The 21297-nt window shown below is 35.0% G+C and overlaps 1 protein-coding gene across 1 annotated transcript in view; it reads right to left on the reverse strand.

The window, feature by feature from the left end:
- Nucleotides 1-21297, reverse strand: part of COL5A2 (collagen type V alpha 2 chain) — a gene marked incomplete at its 5' end in the record, with an annotated part of 75978 nt that overhangs the window by 26055 nt on the left and 28626 nt on the right. Inside the window, 16 exons of the mRNA XM_080932884.1 lie at nucleotides 93-200; nucleotides 1442-1540; nucleotides 1847-1891; nucleotides 13862-13915; nucleotides 14809-14862; nucleotides 15797-15850; nucleotides 15940-15993; nucleotides 16101-16199; nucleotides 16853-16906; nucleotides 17391-17489; nucleotides 17985-18038; nucleotides 19015-19122; nucleotides 19302-19355; nucleotides 19781-19879; nucleotides 19984-20028; nucleotides 20384-20482. Coding sequence (XP_080789010.1) covers nucleotides 93-200; nucleotides 1442-1540; nucleotides 1847-1891; nucleotides 13862-13915; nucleotides 14809-14862; nucleotides 15797-15850; nucleotides 15940-15993; nucleotides 16101-16199; nucleotides 16853-16906; nucleotides 17391-17489; nucleotides 17985-18038; nucleotides 19015-19122; nucleotides 19302-19355; nucleotides 19781-19879; nucleotides 19984-20028; nucleotides 20384-20482 — 1179 coding nt within the window. The remainder of the gene's footprint in view (nucleotides 1-92; nucleotides 201-1441; nucleotides 1541-1846; nucleotides 1892-13861; nucleotides 13916-14808; nucleotides 14863-15796; nucleotides 15851-15939; nucleotides 15994-16100; nucleotides 16200-16852; nucleotides 16907-17390; nucleotides 17490-17984; nucleotides 18039-19014; nucleotides 19123-19301; nucleotides 19356-19780; nucleotides 19880-19983; nucleotides 20029-20383; nucleotides 20483-21297) is intronic.

A 21297-nucleotide genomic window follows, 5' to 3' on the forward strand; every position in this document is an offset into this window, starting at 1 on the left:
GATGATAAATAAAAAGTTGCTTAGGAAATTGTTATCATAGATAGCCTAAAAACATACTCTCTAAAACTTAATTAATAAAAGACAGGACTTACTCTGTCACCCTTAGGGCCAGGTGTTCCTGCAATTCCTCTTTCTCCTGGCATGCCTTGAAGACCTGGTGGCCCTGTGTCTCCAATGGTCCCAGTTGGACCTGGGTTGCCCTAAGTTAAATAAATGATGAGATAATATTAGCATATTATAATTAAAGCCTGTGTAGTTGCTATTTGAGTCACTCCAATGTTAACAATTAGAGTTTAGATTAATGCTCAGATTATGTATTAGGGAATTATTGTCTGACTGGGATTTCTTGAAAACAACTTAGAATTACATTTTTATTTTTGTCTTATATTTCCAACTTCTCTCTCTTTTTCACCTGAGCCTCTCTATTATAGTGTTCTTTATTCTAACTTAACAATACCTTAATATGCATTTATTTTTTATTTGCAATTGGCATATAGAGTATTAGGATTCACTGTGGAAATTTGAACATAATTTTGTTTTTGATGCTACCCCAAACTCCTCTGGCACCATTTGCACTATACCACTAACAGTGGTTTTTTTTTTTTTTTTTAACTTTTATGTCATATGTGCCCTCCCAAAGTCAATGTCCCTTCCCTACTTGCATGGTCTTTATCTAAGTATTATGATGTATACCCCCATCTCTTTATAAAAAAATTAAATACTAATTCAAATTAAAAGAAAAATTAATATCTTTTCAAGTGTAATGGCTTGAATTGTCCTTGCTTCCCCTTTGTTGTTATGACACACATATTAGTAAAGAAAGAAGGTACTGTATTTAGGGAAAAAAAAGCATTTTATTGTTTCCTTGGAAAATTTTTGATACTAAGATGGTTCCAAGTTAATTGCCCAATTAAATTGAGATTATCTTTTCTCCATTATTGTGGACTTTAATAAAGTTAAAGGCATCTTTGTCAAATAACCATGCATAATTTCACTTCAGTTCCTCATATGACATCTGACTATACTGTCATCTACCAATCCTAAAATGGCACATTAAAGCACATAAGCATGCTCTCTATTTTCAGACAGTCAGTAACTATAACTTAGGAGCCAAAGCAAAGAACATGTAGCACACAGTATGTTTAGTCTGCTAATAAAGTGTGATTTCCCATGCCCTGCTCTGTTCATTAATAGTGGCAACCAACAAAATGTACAAGAATAAAAAGTGTGGGTGTGGAGGGGTAGTGTATGTGAATACATAGTAGTGTGCCCAGGATCATTATTTCCACAATATAAACACGACTCTCTAGTTGCCAGAAAAATCCCAACACGCACCTATTGAATTTTTTATAAAATAATTTGACAGAGGAAAGTAAAGAGAAGATGATGCCAGAGTATCTGGTAAGATCTGGAGCTTAGCCCAGGTCAGGACTACACTCACCTTTGGACCATCAGGACCATGTCCTCCAGCCATGCCTTTCTCCCCAGGCAGTCCAGTTATCCCTGGTTCTCCTCTTTCTCCAGGATTCCCTCTTTCTCCCTAGTATGACACCAAGATGTGAAATCAATAACCTCAATATTAATCTAAAATAAGTTAAAATGTCTCTATGAAATGTTTTCTACTAGTGAAATTTTAGTAGTAGGGCTATTCTAATAACATAGGTTTGCAAATTTAGTGTCAAAAAATTAACTGAAACTAAAGATAGTCTATGTTCACAAAATAAGGTATTTCTCAAATAGTAAAATAACTTAATACTTAAAATCAAGCACTCCTTAATATAAATGGTTCCATTTTATATTGTAGCCAGTGAGAAACAAAAAGAATCACAAAAAAGAAAACACCTACCCGAGGTCCTAATGGGCCAACTGCTCCAGGCTCTCCAGGAACACCCTAAACAGATATAAGAAAACAGAAGGTAAACATTAATCTCAGTCTTGTATTATTGAACATATTTCCAAATCAAACATTAAATTTTCTGTAGTATACCATTCAAATAAAAATTGAAAGATTAAAAATATGTATACTATTATAATTGAGGAATATCAATGTAAAATATCACATACTTCTGCAATGATTTATATTATTCCTAAATGTTTCAGATTACCTAAACATTTTATTAAAAGTAAATGTTTCAATGTTTGAGCAATGAAAATGTGTAGACTATTGTCATATAAAATTAGGATATTATTATAGAATATTTCATGCTAAAACAAAAAATATATAATATCAGCACAAAATAGTACATTATCCAAAAATGACAACAAAATTGATCACAAAATAGGCCTCAACGGATATAAGAATATTGAAATAATCCCAAGCATCCTATCATATAACCATGAACTAAGGCTGGTCTTCAAAAACAACAAAAACAACAGAAACTGACAACGGACACATATATGGAACCCAAACAACTGTCTACTTAATGATAACTTCATCAGAGAAGAAATAGAAAAAGAAATTAAAGACATTTTAGAATTTAATTAAAATAGAGACAGAACAGACTCAAATTTATGGGATACAGTGAAAGCAGTGCTAAGAGGAAAATTCATAGATCTGGGTGCCTGAAAAAAAAAAAGGAAAGGAAAGAGAGAGAGAGAGAGAGAGAGAGAGAGAGAGAGAGAGAGAGAGAGAGAGAGAAACAGAGACAGAGAGAGAAGAAGAAGAAGAAGAAGAAGAAGAAGAAGAAGAAGAAGAAGAAGAAGAAGAAGAAGAAGAAGAAGAAGAAGAAGAATAAAAAGAAGAAGAAGAAGAAGAAGAAGAAGAAGAAGAAGAAGAAGAAGAAGAAGAAGAAGAATAAAAAGAAGAAGAAGAAGAAGAAGAAGAAGAAGAAGAAGAAGAAGAAGAAGAAGAAGAAGAAGAAGAAGAAAGAAAGAAAGAAATAAACAAAGAAAGAATGAAGGAATGAAAGAAAGAAAGCCCCAGGGCAGAAATCAACCAAGGCCAAAAAAAAAAAAAAAAAAAAAAAAGGACTACACAAAGAATCAACCAAATCCAGAACTGGTTAATTCAAAAAATCAACAAGATAGATAAACCCATAGCCGGACTAACCAGAGGGCACAGAGACAGTCTCCAAATTAACAAAATCAGAAATGAAAAGGAAGAAAAAACAACAGAAATGGAATACATGCAAAAAAAATAATCAGATGCTAATATAAAAGCCTATATTCTCACTGACAACAAGATGGCAAGAGTAAAACGAAAGAGTATATCCCAAGGAAACAAAGACAACCTGGCAACACCAGTACCCGGCTCTCCCATCACAGCAAACATTGGAAAGCCAAACACTCCAGAAAAGTAGACGCAGACCTAAAATCATAACTCAAGACACTGATAGAGATCCTTAAACAAGAACGGGAGGAAAAGCAAAAAGAATCAGAAGGTTTTAAAGAAGAAACAAGAAAAACACTCAAAGAACTCAAAGAACTAGAGGAAAACAGAACCAAAGAGATGAAGGAATGGAAGAAAGAATTTAAAACAGAAATTGACACAATAAAGGAAACACTAAAAGAGATAACCCTAGAGGTAGAACACCTAAAAAAGAAATCAGGAGTCACAGAAGCAAGCATTTCCAATAGACTACAAGAGCTAGAAGAGAGAATCTCGGGGGCAGAAGACAACATTGTCAATGTAGACAAAACAGCCAGAGAAGATGCAAAAACCAAAAAGCTCCTAACCCAAAATGTCCAGGAGATACAGGACACAATGAGAAGACCAAACCTAAGGATAATAGAAATAAAAGAGGGAGAAGAATATCAACTAAGAGGCACAGTAAATATCTTCAATAAAATGGTAGAAGAAAACTTCCCTACCCTTAAGAATGAGATGACCACAAGAATAAAAGAAGCCTTCAGAACTCAAAATAAGTTGGACCAGAAAAGAAATTCCTCCTGACATATAATAGTCAAACACCAAGTGCCCAAAGCAAAGAAAGAATACTAAAAGCAGTAAGTGAAAAATGTCAGGTAACATATAAAGGCAGACCAATCAGAATCACACCCAATTTCTCAACAGAGACTATGAAAGCTAAAAGAGCCTGGACAGACATCATGCAGACCCTAAGAGAGCACAAGTGCCAGCCCAAGCTGCTATACCCAGCAAAACTATCAATCACCATAGATGGAGAGATGAAGATATTTCAAGACAAATCTAAATTTACACAATATCTGACCACAAACCCAGCACTACAATGAATTATAGGTGGGAAAACCAATACAATGAGGGGAACTACATCCTAGTCAAAACAAGAAAACTGCTAAGCAAGAAAACCAAAAGAAGAAAAAGACACAGACACAATTCAACCTATAAAAGCAATAATAGCAGGAAACAGAAACCACTATTTCTTCATATCTATTAATATAAATGAACTGAACTCCCCAATAAAGAGACATAGGCAATCAGACTAAATACATAAACAAAATCCAGCATTTTGCTGCATACAAGAAACTCATCTCAGAGACAAAGACAGACACTATCTCAGAGTTAAAGGGTGGGAAAAAAACTTCCAAGCAAACAGCCCCAAGAAGCAAGCTGGAGTGGCTATTCTAATATCGAATAAAGTAAATTTCAACCAAAAGTTATTTTAAAAGATAAGGAAGGACACTTTTTACTCATTACCGGGAAAATCTGTCAGGAGGAACTCTCAATCCTTAATATATATTCTCCAATACAAAAGCACCCACATTCAAAAAAGAAACCCTACTAAAGCTCAAAAAATACATTTCACCCCACACAATAATAGTGGGAGACTTTAATACCCTACTCTCACCAATGGACAGATCATGGAAACAGAAACTAAACAAGGACTCTGTAAAACTAGCAGAGACTATAAACCAACTGGAATTAATAGATATCTACAGAACATATCATCCTAAAGTAAATGAATACACCTTCTTCTCAGCACCCCATGGCACCTTCTCGAAAATTGACCACATAATTGGACACAGAACAAGCCTCAATCTATATAAGAAGATTGAAATACTCCCATGCATCCTCTCAGATCACCATGGTCTACCACTGGTCTTTAACAACAACAAGGACAACAAAAAGCTCACATATACATGGAAACTAAACAATGGTCTGTTAAACAATAGCAGGTACAAAGAAGAAATAAAGAAAGAAATTAAGGATTTTCTAGAATTCAATGAAAACAAAAACACAACATACCAAAACCTATGGGATGCAATGAAAGCAGTACTGAGAGGACAACTTATAGCCCTGAGCACTTCCAAAAAGAAACTGGAGAGAGCATACATCAGCAACTTGACAGTACAGCTAAAAGCTCTAGAACAAAATGAAGCAGATACACCCAAGAAGAGTAAACAGCAAGAAATAATCAAAATTAGGGCAGAAATAAACCGAATAGAAACAAAAAGAACCATCAAAAGAATCAACAAAACCAAGAGCTGGTTCTTTGATAAAATCAACAAGATTGAAAAACTCCTAGCTAGACTAACTATAAGACAAAGAGAGAGTATCCAAATTGACAAAATCAGAAAGGAAAGTGGAGACATAACAACTGAAAGTGAGGAAATTCAAGAAATCATCAGATCCTACTACAAAAGCCTATACTCCACAAAGTTAGAAAATCTGGAGGAAATGGATGAATTCCTAAACAGATACAAGATCTTAAAGTTAATCCAGGACCAGGGAAACCATCTAAATAATCCGAAAACACCTGAAGAAATAGATGAAGTCATCAAAAGACTCCCAACCAAAAAAAGCCCAGGTCCAGACGGGTTCAGTGCAGAATTTTATCAGACAATTATTGCGGACATACCACCAATACTCTCCAAACTATTCCACAAGATAGAATCAGATGGAATACTATCTAACTAATTTTTGGAGGTTACAATAACCCTCGTTCCTAAACCACACAAAGACCCTACAAGGAAAGATAACTTCAGACCAATCTCACTTATGAACATTGATGCAAAAATACTCAACAAAATCCTTGCAAACTGAATCCAAGAACACATCAAAACGATCATTCACCACAACCAAGGAAGCTTCATCCCTGGGATGTAAGGATGCTGGCGAGGTTGTAGAGAAAGAGGAACAATTCTCCACTGTTGGTGGGGTTGTAAACTGATACAACCACTCTAGAAATCAATCTGATGATTCCTCAGAAAATTGAACATAGTACTACCTGAAGATCCAGCTATTCCACTTCTGGGCATATACCCCAGAGACACTTTAATATACAACAAAGATACATGCACCACAATGTTCATAGCAGCTCTATTTATAACAGCCAGAAGCTGGAAAGAACCCAGATGTCCTTCAGTAGATAAATGGATACAAAAATTTTGCTACATTTTCACAATGGAATACTTCTCAGCCATCAGAAACAATGACTTAACCAAATTCTTAAGAATATTGCTGCATGTAGAGAATATCATCCTGAGTGAGATAACCCAGTCACAAAAGAACAGACATAATATGCAGTCACTGATAGTGGGATGCTAACCCCAGAGGCTCGGACTGCCCCAGAAACAACTCACAGACTATGTGAAGTTCAAGAAAAAAAGAAAAGAAAACAAACAAACAAAAAAAAGTCATGCTAAATCCTTACACACCTAGAACATGTTGACTAATTCCAGGTTACACCCTGTTTTACATGTACTTTTTGCTTATTGTAAATAGTAAGACCTTAATGCAGAGTATCAAACCTTAAAAAAAAAAAAAGTCAAGCACTGACACAATTGTATTTGTATACATTTATGCAAAAATGTTTTAAATTCTTTTCTTTTAACTTTGTTTTTTAAAATAAAGTTTAAAAAAATAATATATACCCTGTAAAAGGAAAGCAAAAAATATACTTTTAAATTTCTATCCTTAAAAAAAAAAATTCTTGCAAACCAAATCTAAGAACACATTCACAATGATCAAGGATGTTTCATCCCAGGGATGTAAGAATGGTTCGAAATAAGAAAATCCATAAACGTAATTCGCTATATAAACAAATGCAAAGAAAAATCCTCATGATCAACTCATTAAATGCTGAAAAATCATTTTACAAAATTCAATACCCCTTCATGTTAAATGTTTGGGAAAAAACAGGAATTCAAGAGCCATACCTAAGCATAGTAAGAGCAGTATACAACAAACTCGTACCCAACATCAAACTAAATAGAGAAAGTTGAAGCAATCCTACTAAAATCAGCCACTAGACAAAGCTATCCACTCTTCCCCTATGCATCTAATATAGTACTTGAAGTCCTAGCCAAAGCAATTAAACAACTAAAGGAGGTCAAAGGGAACTGAAAAGGAAGAAGTCAAAATATCACTATTTGCAGATAATATGATAGTATAATTGACTCCAAAAATTCCACCAGAGAACTCCTACAGCTGATAAATAACTTCTGCAAAGTAGCCACATATAAAATTAAATAAAACAAATCAGTATACTTCTTCTACTCCAAGGATACATAAGCTGAGAAACAAATTAGAGAAATGATACATTTCACAGTAGGCACAATTAATATATCTTGGTATAATTCTATCCGAGCAAGTGAAAGGTCTGAATGACAAGAACTTCAAGTCTCTGAAGAAAAAAATTGAAGAAGATCTCAGAAGATGGAAAGATATCCCAAACTCAAGTATTGGCCGGATTAATATAGTAAAAATACCATCCTGCTGAAAGCAATCTACAGAATCAACTCAGTCTCCATCAAAATACCAAATCAATTCTTCATAGAGTTAAAAAGAGCCATTGGCAAATTCTTTAAAACAATTAAAAACACATGATAGTGAAAAATATGCTCAACAATGAAAGAACTTCTGGGGGAAATCATCATCTGTGACTTCACGCTGTATTTCTTTTTTTTTAATTGAACAACTTTATTTTAAAAAACAAAGATAAATGTTCTGATTTTAAGTATTTTTGCATAAAAGTATATGAATACATTTTTGTCAGTACTTGATATTTTTAAAGGTTTGATAGTGTGCATTAAAATCTTACTAGTTACAATGAGCATAAAGTTTATGTAAAACAAGATGTAACCTGGAATTAGTCAAAGTTTTTTTGGTGTGTAAAGATTAAGCATAATGGTTTTTCATTTTCTTTTCTTTTCTTTTTTTTTTTTTTTGGCCTTTGTGTTTTCTTGAACTTCTTATAGTCTGTGAGTGGTTTGTGGGGTGCTCAGAGCTTTCTGGGGTTAGTATCCAATTATCAGTGACTGCATATTATGACTATTCGATTGTGACTGGGTTATCTCCTTCAGGATGATATTCTCTAGATGCATCCATTTTCTTAAGAATTGCATAAAGTCATTGTTTCTGATAGCTGAGTAGTACTCCATTGTGTAAATATACCACAATTTTTGTATCCATTTACCTACTGAAGGACATATAGGTTCTTTCCAGCTTCTGGCTATTATAAATAGGGCTGCTATGAACATTGTGGTGCATGTGTCTTTGTTGTATGTTGGAGCTTCTCTGGGTTATATGCCCAGAAGTGGATAAGTAAGTATTAAGGTAGTACTATGTCCAATTTTCTGAGGAATTGCCAGACTGATTTCCAGAGTGGTTGTACCAGTTTACAACCCCACCAACAGTGGAGAAGTGTTCCTCTTTCTCCGCATCCTGGCCAGTATCTGCTGTCATCTGAATTTTTGTACTTAGCCATTCTGGTTGGTGTGAGGTGGAATTTCAGGGTTGTTTTGATTTACATTTCCCTGATGGCTAAAGATATCGAGCACTTCCTTAGATGCTTCTCAGCCATTCGATATTCCTCAATTGAGAACTTTTTGTTTAGCTCCCTACCCCATTTTTAATAGGGTTGTTTGATTCTCTGGTGTCTAGCTTCTTGACTTCTTTGTATACCTTGGATATTAGAGATCTATCTGATGTGGGGTTGGTAAAGATCTTTTCCCAATCTGTGGGCTGCCATTTTGTTTATTGACAGTGTCCTTGGCCTTACAGAAACTTTGCAATCTCATTAAGTTCCATTTGTCAGTATTTGACCTTAGAACACAAGCCATTGGTGTTCTGTTCAGGAAATTTTCTCCTGTGCCTATATGTTCTAAGGTTTTCCCTACTTTCTCTTCTAATAGTTTCAGTGTACTTGGTATAATATGAAGATCTTTGATCCACCGCACTTGAGCTTTGTACTAAAAGATAAGAAAGGCTCTATTTTCATTCATCTGCATGCTCTCTGCCAGTTGGACCAACACCATTTGTTGAAGAGGCTGTCCTTTTTCCATTGAATGTTTACAGATCCTTTGTCAAAAATCAAGTGACCATATATGTGAGGGCTTATTTCTGGATCTTCTATTCTATTCCATTGATCCACGTGCTTATCTCTGTACCATGCAGTTTTCAGCACAATTGCCTTGTAATATAGCTTGAGGTCAGGGATAGTGATTCCCACAGATGTTTTCTTGTTGTTGAAGATGGATTTTACTATTCTAGGTCTTTTGTTTTTCCAGATGAAATTGCACATTGCTCTTTCCTACCCTATGAAGAATTGGGTTGGAATTTTGATGGGGATTGCACTGAATCTGTAGATTGCTTTTGGTAAGATGGCCATTTTTTACAATTTTGATCCTTCCAATCCATGAGCATTGGAGATCTTTCCATTTTCTGAGATCTTCCTCAATTTCCTCTTTAGAGAGTTGAAGTTCTTATCATACAGTTCCTTCACTTGCTTAGTTAGAGTCACACCAAGGTATTTCATATTGTTTGTGACTATTGTGAAGGGTATCTTTTCCCTAATTTCTTTCTCCGCATATTTGTCTTTTGAGTAGAGGAAGGCTACTGATTTGTTTGAGTTAATTTTATATTAAGCCACTTTGCTAAAGTTGTTTTTCAGCTGTAGAAGTTCTCTGGTGGAATTTGTGGGGTCACGTAAGTATACTATCATGTTATCTTTAAACAGTGATGTTTTATTTCTTCCTTTCCAATTTCTTAGCAATAATGATTTTAAAAAACTGCATGGTATTGGTGCAGGGATAGGCATCAATGGAATAAAATTGAGGATTCAGAAATGAACGCACACACTTATGGTCGCTTGTGTTTGACAAAGAAGCTAAAACCATCCAGTGGGAAAAAAAGAAATTTTTAAAAAATAATGCTGGTTCAACTAGTGGTCATCATGTAGAATGCAATTCAATCCATTCTTATATCCTTTTACAATGTTCAAGTCCTAGTGGATCAAGGAACTCCACATAAAACCAGATATACTGAATCTAATAGAAGAGAAATGTTTCCCCATGGGCACAGGAGAAATTTTTCTGAACAGAATATCAGTGGCTTATGCTCTAAGATCAACAATCTACAAATGGAACCTCTTAAAACCAAAAAGTTTCTGTAAGGCAAAGGACACTGTCAATAGGACAAAATGGCAACGAATAGATTGGGAAAAGATCTATACCAACCCTACATCAAATAGAGAGTTAATATCTAATATATATAAAGCACTTAAGAAGTTAGATTCCAGAAAACCAAATAATTCTATTAAAAATGGGCAACAGATCTAAACCAATAATTTTCAACAGAGGAGTATCAAATGACTGAGAAACAACTAAATAAATGTTCAACATCCTTAGTCATCTGGGAAATACAAATCAAAGGATCCTGAGATTTCACCTAACACTAGTCAGAATGACTAAGATAAAAAATTCAGATAATAGCAGATTATGGTGAGGATGTGGAAAAAGAGAAACACTCCTCCATTGTTGGTAGGATTGCAAGTTGGTACAACCACTCTGGAAATTAGTGTGGCATTTTCTCAGAAAGTTAGACATAGTACTACCTCTGGACCCAGATATATCACTCCTGGGTACCCAAAAGATGCTCTAACATATAACAAAGGTGCATGCTCCACTATGTCCATAGCAGCCTTACTTATAACTGCTACAAGCTGGAAACAACCCAAATGTCCCTCAACAGAGGAATATAAACAGAAAATGTGCACACATAATGAAGTAGATCTCAGCTATTAAAAACAATGACTTCATGAAATTCTTAGGCAATGGATGACACCAGAAAATAGTTTGGATGCTTAAGTCCTTCTTAGAAAGGGGAACAATGTACTTATAGGAGGAAGAGGGTGAGAAGGACTTGAGGAGTGAAGAAAGGAATGAGAGGAAAAATGGGGCAGGATCAGGTATGGAAGGAAACAGGGATGATATACAGAGTCAGAAAATTGAACAGAAGTGTACAGCAATGAGATTTGGAGAACTGACAGTAGGAACCAAAAAGTGCCAGATGCCAGGGAAGCAAGAGGTTTCCAGGACCCAACAGGATTGGCATTAGCTTAAATAGTGGGGAAGGAGACCCATGTAGAGATATGTCCAGATGATAGGCAAGGCCCCCATTGGAGGGATGGGGCTACCCGCTCATCTCCAAATGTTTAACCCATATTTGTTCCTGTCTAAAGGAAATATGGAGACAAAGTGTGAAGCAGAAACTAAAGGAAAGGCCATACAGAGACTGCCCAACCTGGGGATCAATCCTATATAAAGACACTAAACTCAGACACTATTGCTGATGTGAAGGGGTACTTGCTTACAGGAGCCTGATATAGCTGTCTTTTGAGAATCTTTGTCAAATTCTGACAAATAAAGATGTAGATTCTCACAACCAACCATTGGACTGAGCACAGGAACCCCAATGAAGGAGTTGTGAAAATGACTGAAGGAACTGAAGGGGTTTACAACTTCATAGAAAGAACAACAATATCAGCCAACCAGAGATCTTAGGGACAAAACCACCAACCACAGAGTACGCACAGAGGGACCCATGGCCCTGCTGCATATGTAGCCAAGGATGGCTTTATCTGGCATTGATAGGAGAAGAGGACCCTGGTTCTGTGAAGGCTTGATCCCCCAGTATAGAAGAATACTAGTGTGGTGAAGTGAGAGTGGGTGGGTGATGAGCATCCTCATATCAGCAGGGATAGTGGTAATAGAAGTGGGTAACTGGGATAGTGGATAATATTTGAAATGTAAATACACAAAATATTCTCTAAAAAAGAAAAATTATAAGAAAGCATTTAAATATTAAGAGAATACCATACAAAAATGCATAAGAGCCAGCCATTTCAACTTATCAATTTCAGTTATATTGAATTTAGTAACTATATTGGGTTTGGAATGTGTGTGTGTGTGTGTGTGTGTGTGTGTGTGTGTGTGTGTGTTCCACTAGGATATATGGTATAAATATATATGCATATATATTTTTACATATTTTTCTTTAGGATATATAGTATATATTTCACTAGGAATTGTGGGAACACATAGCATTAATGCTATTTTAAAACTTCTTCTTCTAATAACCTTGGAAAACTCCATTGAAAGAAGGGGATTAAGGAATGTAGAAATCAAAGGGATCAAGGAAACATGGCTCACAGAGTTAACTAAGCAGGGCTTATAGGGGCTCAAAGAGATTGAAGTGGAAAACAAGAATCCTTCACAGGTCTTTACTAGACCACTGGTTTAAGCTTGGTGTTCTTGTGGGACTCCTCACAGTGGGAGTAGCAATGTTTCTGACTCTTTTCTCTATCTTGTGATCCGTTTACTCATATTGGGTTGCCTTGTTGGCCCTTGATATGAGAGTTTGTGCCTAGTGTTGTAGCTTGTTATGCCATGTCCCGTTGACATCCCTGGGAGGCCTGCTCTTGTCTTGATAGAAATACAAGAGTGGATCTCTTGGAGAGAAGACGTGGGAAGAGGAATTGGGAAGAGTGGAAGGAGGAGAGGATCTGGACAGGATGTATTGTATGAGAGAAAAATTATTTAAAATGATAACTTCATCAAGTCTTTTTTCCAGATTTTTCTTTAGAAATAAATTATTTTCACTATAACGTGATAGTTCTAAAACCCAAATCTGGAAGCAGTAATTCCTGCTTAAATGCTTCTTACCAGTTTTCCTCTGCTCTAAGTATGAACAAATGAAGGCCAATTTAGAACTCCCTCTAATCTGTTCCCTAATTCATAACTCCAGTCTCATCTCTACCACTTTATACTGTGTTTCACACTTCCAACACTGTATTTTCATAGTGCCTTAAAATGCTCAGTAAGCACTTGCACCTGCCATTCCCATTTTATGAAACATTTTCCCAACTTTGTTATCTATATCTTTTATACCTTATATACATTATTATTTTTGGAAAGTCTTCCTATACCATGAATTCTACACATATAGTGCCTCCTGTAGCATTTGGATCATGCAAGTATTATACTATTTTTCTATATCCTCTTTGTCTTTGTCTCTGTCTCTGATCTCCCTTCCTCTCTCCTATTTTTGGAAATACAGAACCACATAACCCACAGCCAGTTTGCTTGGTTGACAAGGCCATTGCATAACAGAGCCAAGGACATAGAATGTTCAGCAAATGTTTATGGAATGGTAATAAAGATATTAACCCATCAAAGATAAAAGAGCAAAGCTCTGTGCCAGTAAAAATGTTTATATCGGTTCCAGACTGCCATCATTCAGTAAAACTATATAGCATAAGATACCTAGGAAGATTGTGAGTCATAAACAGAAAACATTTGAGTTGTGAACACAGGAAGCATGTGAGTTGTAAACACAGGAAGTATGAGAGTTGTGAACACAGGAAGCATGTGAGTTGTGAACACAGGAAGCATGTGAGTTGTGAACACAGGAAGCATGTGAGTTGTGAACACAGAAACTATGTGAATTGTGAACATAGGAAATATGTGAATTGTGAACACAGGAAGTATGTGAATTGTAAACACACGAAGCATTGGAGTTGTGAACACAGGAAGTATGTGCTCTGGGTTCAAATGGTCTGAGCTGTGTGACTTTGGTGAAGTTGCTTAACATCGAGTCCCTTGAATTGCCTAATAGAAAAGCCTATAGCTTTACTTTTGATATTAATATTAAAAAACTTACTTGATCACCAGCCTTTCCACCTTCTCCAGGTGGCCCAGGAGGCCCAGGAAGTCCCTAAAACAAAAGTGACAAATAAAACCAGTGATTTACTGAAAGTTTAATCAGCTACCAATAACAAATACTCTACATTTATACTCCATTATTTCTTCATGCAAAAGACAATGCATGAATATTTTAAGCAAAAGTTATGGAAAATATCATCCAAGTACATCAAGAAAGCCATCTATTATAAAGCACAGGAGGCTGTCAATTTATAAAGCTAAATTTTATTTATCCATACCTCTTAAAATTATGAAAACAATATAATAATCTTTCATATTCACAGAGTCTGCATCGTTCTAGTATAGTAAACATGCTTGAACATTGCTAGAAAAAGGTCTGAAGTTTTATAATCTAACTTTTTGCCTTAAATAATGTATACTATATGGAAACATTCTGGGATTGTTTATTTAACAAGAAGTTTTTGTGAAGGTACCAGTAAAACCATATAAGCTTAAGTTTAGTAAGCCTTATTGAGATATTGGGAACATTTTATATTGTGAACTTCTTACCAGCTTTGTGTTTGAAATGTTTTATTCAGAGACAGGGCATTCCTTATCTTTGAACAATCATGTTTAGTTAAATACAACCATCTTTATTATCTAAAAAAAGGTGTCTGTTTTGAAAATTAAAGAACCTTACCTAATTCAAGCATTCTATCATATGCATGTACACATACATACTCCTATACACAGAGTCTCACTCTATATTCTAGCTTTGCCTGGAACTTAATAGATAGCACAGGATGGCTATGCAATCACAGCAACCTTCCTAATTTGATCTCCCAACTGATAGAAGTGTAGGTGTGAGCATTGAAAATTGGCTACTTCCTATATTATTAAAAAGCAACAAAAAAGTATTTTTAAAAGCAATTCTTAGAATAAATGAAAACTTAAATTAATGCATACCTGAAAGCCAGTAGGGCCTGGTGGTCCCTGCTCTCCTCTTTCCCCAGCTAGGCCCTAAGTCAAAGAAAGAAAGAAAAAACATGAATCCCACCAGACTTGTATGTCTGTTTCCTGTTTTCATGAAATAGGAGAATTCATCATTTTACATTTGTTTCAACTACCCACTTTATATATTAGCCCGATAATAAAATAGTAATAAAAATCACCAAATGCCATTATTTGAATTTCTTGAAAATGAGAAAATTTCATTTAACAATCCAGTGAAGAAATTACAGCATGGTTTGTTGTTGGTATTGTTGTTGTTGTTGATTTTAATTCAAACATAAAAGACCTAGAGCCAACCATAGATGAAATATTAGAAACATGTTATTTCCAATATCCAACTTAAAAGGTTGTATTTTTATTGATGTTTATTTCCATTCATTATAATTCATTCATAATTTTAAAATAGAATGATTAAGGGAGGCAATGTTAGCATTTAATAGGCTACTTAAACTGATCCCACAAAAGCTAAATATGTCAAAACATCTCTGATAAACAATTTAAAAATCTGAAAATAAGAATATAGCATCAAAAGATGAACATCATTTCTTTTTACCTTTTCAAAACCAGGCAACTTAAATACATTTTATAAAATAAATTATGAAAAATGTAAACATAATTCTGCATTTATACATTGTAAATAAAATACATTATAAATATTTTCAAACGCTATTCTTAATTAATCTATTGTTCTTCAACTATGGTATGCAAAGATGATAGGACAGCCTTTGTCACTGTATAGCACTTTACAATTTAAAATTAGATCAGATGTTTTACACAAAAAGGAGAGTGCAATAAAGAAATAAAATAAAATAAAAACTGAAATTTTTCATCAGTTTCTTATTTTATCATTCCACTTCTCTGAAACTTATTTATGAGTAATCTTGGAGAAATAATGAGAAATGCAACATTCATATATAAAATATTATCAAAGTAAGTCACATACCGGAGGTCCCACGGGGCCTGAAGGACCAACTTCTCCATCTTTGCCAGGAGCCCCCTAGGATCACATGGAAATTTTATGTGAGGCCATCACATTTTGTATGGTTTTATACCCTTTTTATTCAATACCAAAAAGTGAATGCCTACCCTTTGCCCAGGCACACCAGCATTCCCAGCTTCTCCTGGTTTTCCGAGGTCACCCTAAAGAACAAATAAACAGTATTCTAAATTTATTTAATTCAAAAGATATACCTTGGCCTCCAACAGCCAATTCCAGTGGGCTATTAAACGTTGTTCACAATACTCACACTGCTACCTTTGGGCCCTGGAAGACCCATGCTTCCAGGCTGCCCTCTGATACCAATGGAGCCTGGAGGACCTGGTCGGCCATCTTCCCCAGGAGCACCCTGCAGTATTGAAATGGAGTGACGTTGAGTATGAGCTGTTTCTAAGCACCATTCTACCCACATTGTTGTCAGTCTTTCCTAACAATAGAAGTCACTTTAACTAAACATTAATGTCCTTATGTTTATCTCTTAGTGAATGAGAAAAGCTAACTATTCTTTTCCTATAAAGCCCTGAAGTACTTTGAGCATTTAGAACAAAATTCTGATTTTGATCAATTCATGGGTGTCATTGTTACCATCTCATAGCCCTCTCATGTTAAGGGGCAGGCCTTTCCTTGTTTTATTTACTCCTTTTTGTAGTCTTAAGCATTAAAGATTCCCGTTTCATACTATATTTTTTATGCCAACAACATATTTCTTTCTAAACATGTAAAAGTGGAATACAATCAGGGAAAGAGAATATTATTAAACAAATTTTAACAGTATTTAAATAGATTACTTCAACTTTTTTCATTGGAGTAATTTCAATTTCAAACATTCAATCAAGAAAATTTAACTTATATTTTCTTCAATATGAAATACAAAGATAATAAGAAATTATTACTAGTGGGCACTTAAAAATATAATCATGACCATCATTTACAGGATAAATAAATATATTTTATCTATCTATGGGAAATGTTAAAAATGATAGAATTATTTCACTTTCTTACCAAAGGTCCAAGTTTTCCTTCAGGACCTTGAACACCAGGATTTCCTGTCAGGCCCTGACCAAAAAATTAACTGTTAACTTGTTGCTGAACAGAAGTTGAAGCAAAGACTTTAAGCAGAAAAAAAAAAAACCAATATTTTATTGTAAACAACTAAACAGAAGGGTAATTTCACAGTTCAAATAAAAATTTAAATGGCATTTTGTTAAATTAAATAAGAATTTTCTTTACCAAAGGTCAAACAAGTTCTTTTTAGCATGAAATTTAAAAGTTTAAAAATTTACAAATATATAATGTTCCAAGAAAAAGTGTCAAAGTTATTTGTATATACTGCCTTGGAAGAGGTCTTTTAGAAATTACTGCATTTTATGTAGATATCAAAAATAGCACAGCAGCATTTTTAAAATAATGCATCCATTCATAAATATTAAAACAATGCTCTATATTATAAAACAAGCTAAATATAAAAATAGGATATGAAACATTAATAACCGTGGAAGTACTTGGGTGATACCATAGCATATAACTATAGACTTCTTACCCGAGCACCTGGAAGTCCAGGTTCACCTGGACGTCCTGGGTCTCCTTGACCTCCTTTAGGCCCAGAAGAACCTACAGGTCCACGTTCTCCCTGAGCACCCTGTTCAAAAGAAGTCAGATAGAGTAAACTTGAAACAAAGCAAAAAGAGGTTATGTTTTAATTTTCCAAATGTATACCAAAATGTAAATTTTGTCAAAGATGTGGCAAACATGTATTTAAAAACAATGTCACTGAATACTTTGTTCTAACCTGCATCCTATATGAAAATTATCTTATTTACCATTAAACAAAGAAAGCTAAAATTGCGGCCTCACTCAAATAAGGAAAGAATTTTAGATTTAAAATTTCATTCAAACTAAATCAGGACAGCCTTTTATTCTCAGAAGTGAATTGGAAAAGTCTGGAAGCAATGTTTTATATTATTCAGATTACCATTTATCTCCCAGGACTTCCTAATGCTAAAAATGGGAGAAAATAGAAAAGATAGTTTTGGGTTAGGCCCCATACCTTCTTTTACATCTCTTACGGATATGGAATCATATGAGCCAGGGACACATCTCCAATCTGGGAATGTCAGCTTTGGTGTGATCTTACCTTTGGTCCAGGTAAACCATCAGACCCTGGAAAGCCACGATTGCCGGGAGCACCCTACGGTGAACCAAAATGCAATTTTGAGATGCTTATAATTGGGATATTTACCTATAAAAGGTTTTATTTCTGGTATTATAAGATTTTCAGAGCTCTGACCAAGTTAACCCAGCAAAAGGTAAATATAAAGAAAATAATCTTACTAGAAAAATTACTGGAAAGTTTGACAAACATGAGTAGTACACCAAATCTTTTCAAAGAAGACCTCTAAATATTAATTGTAAAATAAGTACATAAGAGTCTAATATATAGACACGAAAAGCACAGTCACTTTCTATCGTGATCAAACTGCCAACATTACTATGTTTTCTGCCATCTTGTAGACTTTAGCTTTCACAAAAACTATACAAACATAAAATCAGCATTGTCTCTTCATGTCAGTTTTCTTACAGCACACCAACCCCAATCTTTTCTACTCTTTAAAACTGCCAAGTTCTCTCTTGCCTTCTTTGCTGAGAACTGAGTGTTCTATGTGCAATGTTCCTCAGCAGGCTTCTCTTCCTCCAGACTCAACCTTCCTGCTGTCCTCTCAGACTCCTGTGTCTCCTACCACCAAATCTAGCAGCTATCACAGGTCTCCACCCATCACCACTTTCTGCTGTCACCAATTAGGTAATACTGTATAGGGCACTTACTAAAATGTGCTTCACAGTTTACTGCCCAGTAACGTAAACCCAATCACTACAACCCCCAGGAGGATTAAGATCACAGTTTCTTGTTCACTGATGTGTCCCAAGCAATTAAAGCTTGAGCTGGCTTACACTAATCAGTCAGTCAGTATTTGATAAAACAATGAGTGAAGCTTAAATAGACACTTGGCTCCTTTTACATCAGGATGAGCACACTATACCCTGCAAGGCATCTGCATCATCTCTTCCTTGCTTTATATTTCCTTTCTACTCACAAATTTATCCATGAAACTCCCCAAAACACATGCACAGAAGAGGAGACAAACAATTTTATTATTCATATTTACCCTTTCTCCCATTGGTCCTGGAGGACCAACTGTGCCTGGGTCACCTCTAGGACCTCGTTTGCCTTCTTCTCCAGGTGGACCAATGGGACCCTGAATACCATGTGGTCCCTATAAAACAGAAGGGCAGGTCCCAGGAAGAATCATTCAATAAGTAAAAGTCAGAAAACTCATCTAATGAAGTTAGTAAACAACTTAAAAACTTTTAATTATTTTAAATACATAAAAAATTTAAACACTATAACACTAGACAATATTTATATTTTATCATTAAAATAATGAAGGCTTACTGGTTCTCCTTTTGGACCAGCTTCTCCTTTAAAACCTGGAACTCCTGGATCACCCTAAAATAAAATTCCATTAGTTGAAAGAAGCAGGGAATTTAGTCAGTTTCTTTTGTTCTAATTAACTACAGTAAATAGGCTGCTGAGTCTATACTTAAGTAGTACTAAAATAAAATGCAATAAATTTTGTGCATGTGTGCATGTTCCTATGGAGTAAAGGAACTTGTGTGGGAGTGAATGGGCACTTGTGTGCCTGTCTCTACTTTCCAAGACCTGGGATTACAAGCATTGTCCTCCATGCCCAGCATGCATATACACATATATTTATATAACAATATTAATGGAAAGGGAGGTCATAAATATTTACGAGACCAAGAAGGAGTATACAGGAGGATTTGGAGTAAGGAAAGGGAAGGAGAAGTAGTAAAATGATGTAATTACACTAAACTCTGAGAACATTTAAACCATAATTTAACAGACATTACCAGTTGTCCTCGGATTCCTTGAGGTCCAGTGCTGCCCTGAGGGCCAGGAGACCCAGGGGGCCCTGCCAAACCAGGAGGGCCAGAGGTTCCAGCAGAGCCCTACCAATAGCAAGGGTGACATAATGGGCATATAACTCTCTAGCAATCTAAAGCCAAGGACAACATTCCTTTGAAAATCACCTGACATAAGTATTGGTACTTACCGTTGGGCCTTTGGCGCCAGGTGTACCATCAGTCCCCACTGCACCCTAAAAAGTACATGAAACATAGTTTGAAATATTAAGCTAAATATATCATATCTACTATAGTATTCAGGTCACCTAAGAATAGGGAGGAAAATCGCAAAAAAAATTATTTTTATATATTTATATATATATATATATATGATTTATATATGATTATATAATTATAACAGTACTTTTTATGAGTAACCTTTCCATAAGATAGTAAAAGCAGGCTGTATTGACATATAAAGTATTCTTTTCCTTAATGCTTATCCCTGAGTGTTAATAACTGAGAATTATATTAAATAAACTACATTTTCTGATTCTGTAATAAATAAGCACCTTTCTCTGCCATCTCTTAGATATGTTAGGCACTTACGGGAAGACCATGAGAGCCAGCTGGACCAGGTGGCCCAGTTTCACCTCTCTGCCCCTGAGGACCTTCAGGACCTCGGGCCCCAGTAGGACCTGCTTCTCCCTAAATGGATGAAAAATAAAAGGTGATTGTATATTTGGACCTTGTCATTTTCAATCTAAGTAACTGAACCTACTAAGGGTTTGTTTCTTATCAGGGTAAACCTGGACATTTGAATTCTAACCAGAAACTGCACAATGAAAGCTTAACTGAAACACAGAAAGCAACAGAAGATTTCCAAACATACCCTCATTCAACCCTATTTTATAACTAAAATTTGTTAGAGATCCAATAAGTCTTTAACTGGGTTAAACTCATTATAAAATTACACATGAAATTTTATACTATTATTTAGAGACAAGAAAATTTTCCTTTTTATATAATATATATACAATATTATTATATAATGTATTTAATAAAATATAATATATATAATCATATTTCAGAGTACAGGATACATTTTGACTTCTTAAAAGTTCACTTATTGAGTTTCAAAGAAATTTTTTTCAATAAGGTGGAAAACACATGGTTTCGATGTGGCTAATAAACGTGATGACTTCTGGGGACATAAGAGTAAACAGTGAAGGTCTTAACAAATAATCAGTACTTTCTCTTCTAGAAACTAAAGGATGTTAAAATGACAGCAATAATAATGGAGTGGAAGCCCATAGCAACCTTCAGACCAAGATGCTAATCCAGACAGCAAAGCTAAATGTGCCATATTCACTTAACATTAATTTATATAAACAAACTTAGTATGAGTTTTTTCTATGCAGTTTTTGAGACACAATGCCAAGAGCATTTCCTGTTCTTTATTTTTTCCTGGAATTCAAGTTTAGCTCCTGTATTTCATCCTGTATAATATGTATCTAATCTCA

This window comes from Micromys minutus (assembly GCF_963924665.1).
Source record: "Micromys minutus genome assembly, chromosome: 19".
NCBI classification, from domain to species: domain Eukaryota; kingdom Metazoa; phylum Chordata; class Mammalia; order Rodentia; family Muridae; genus Micromys; species Micromys minutus.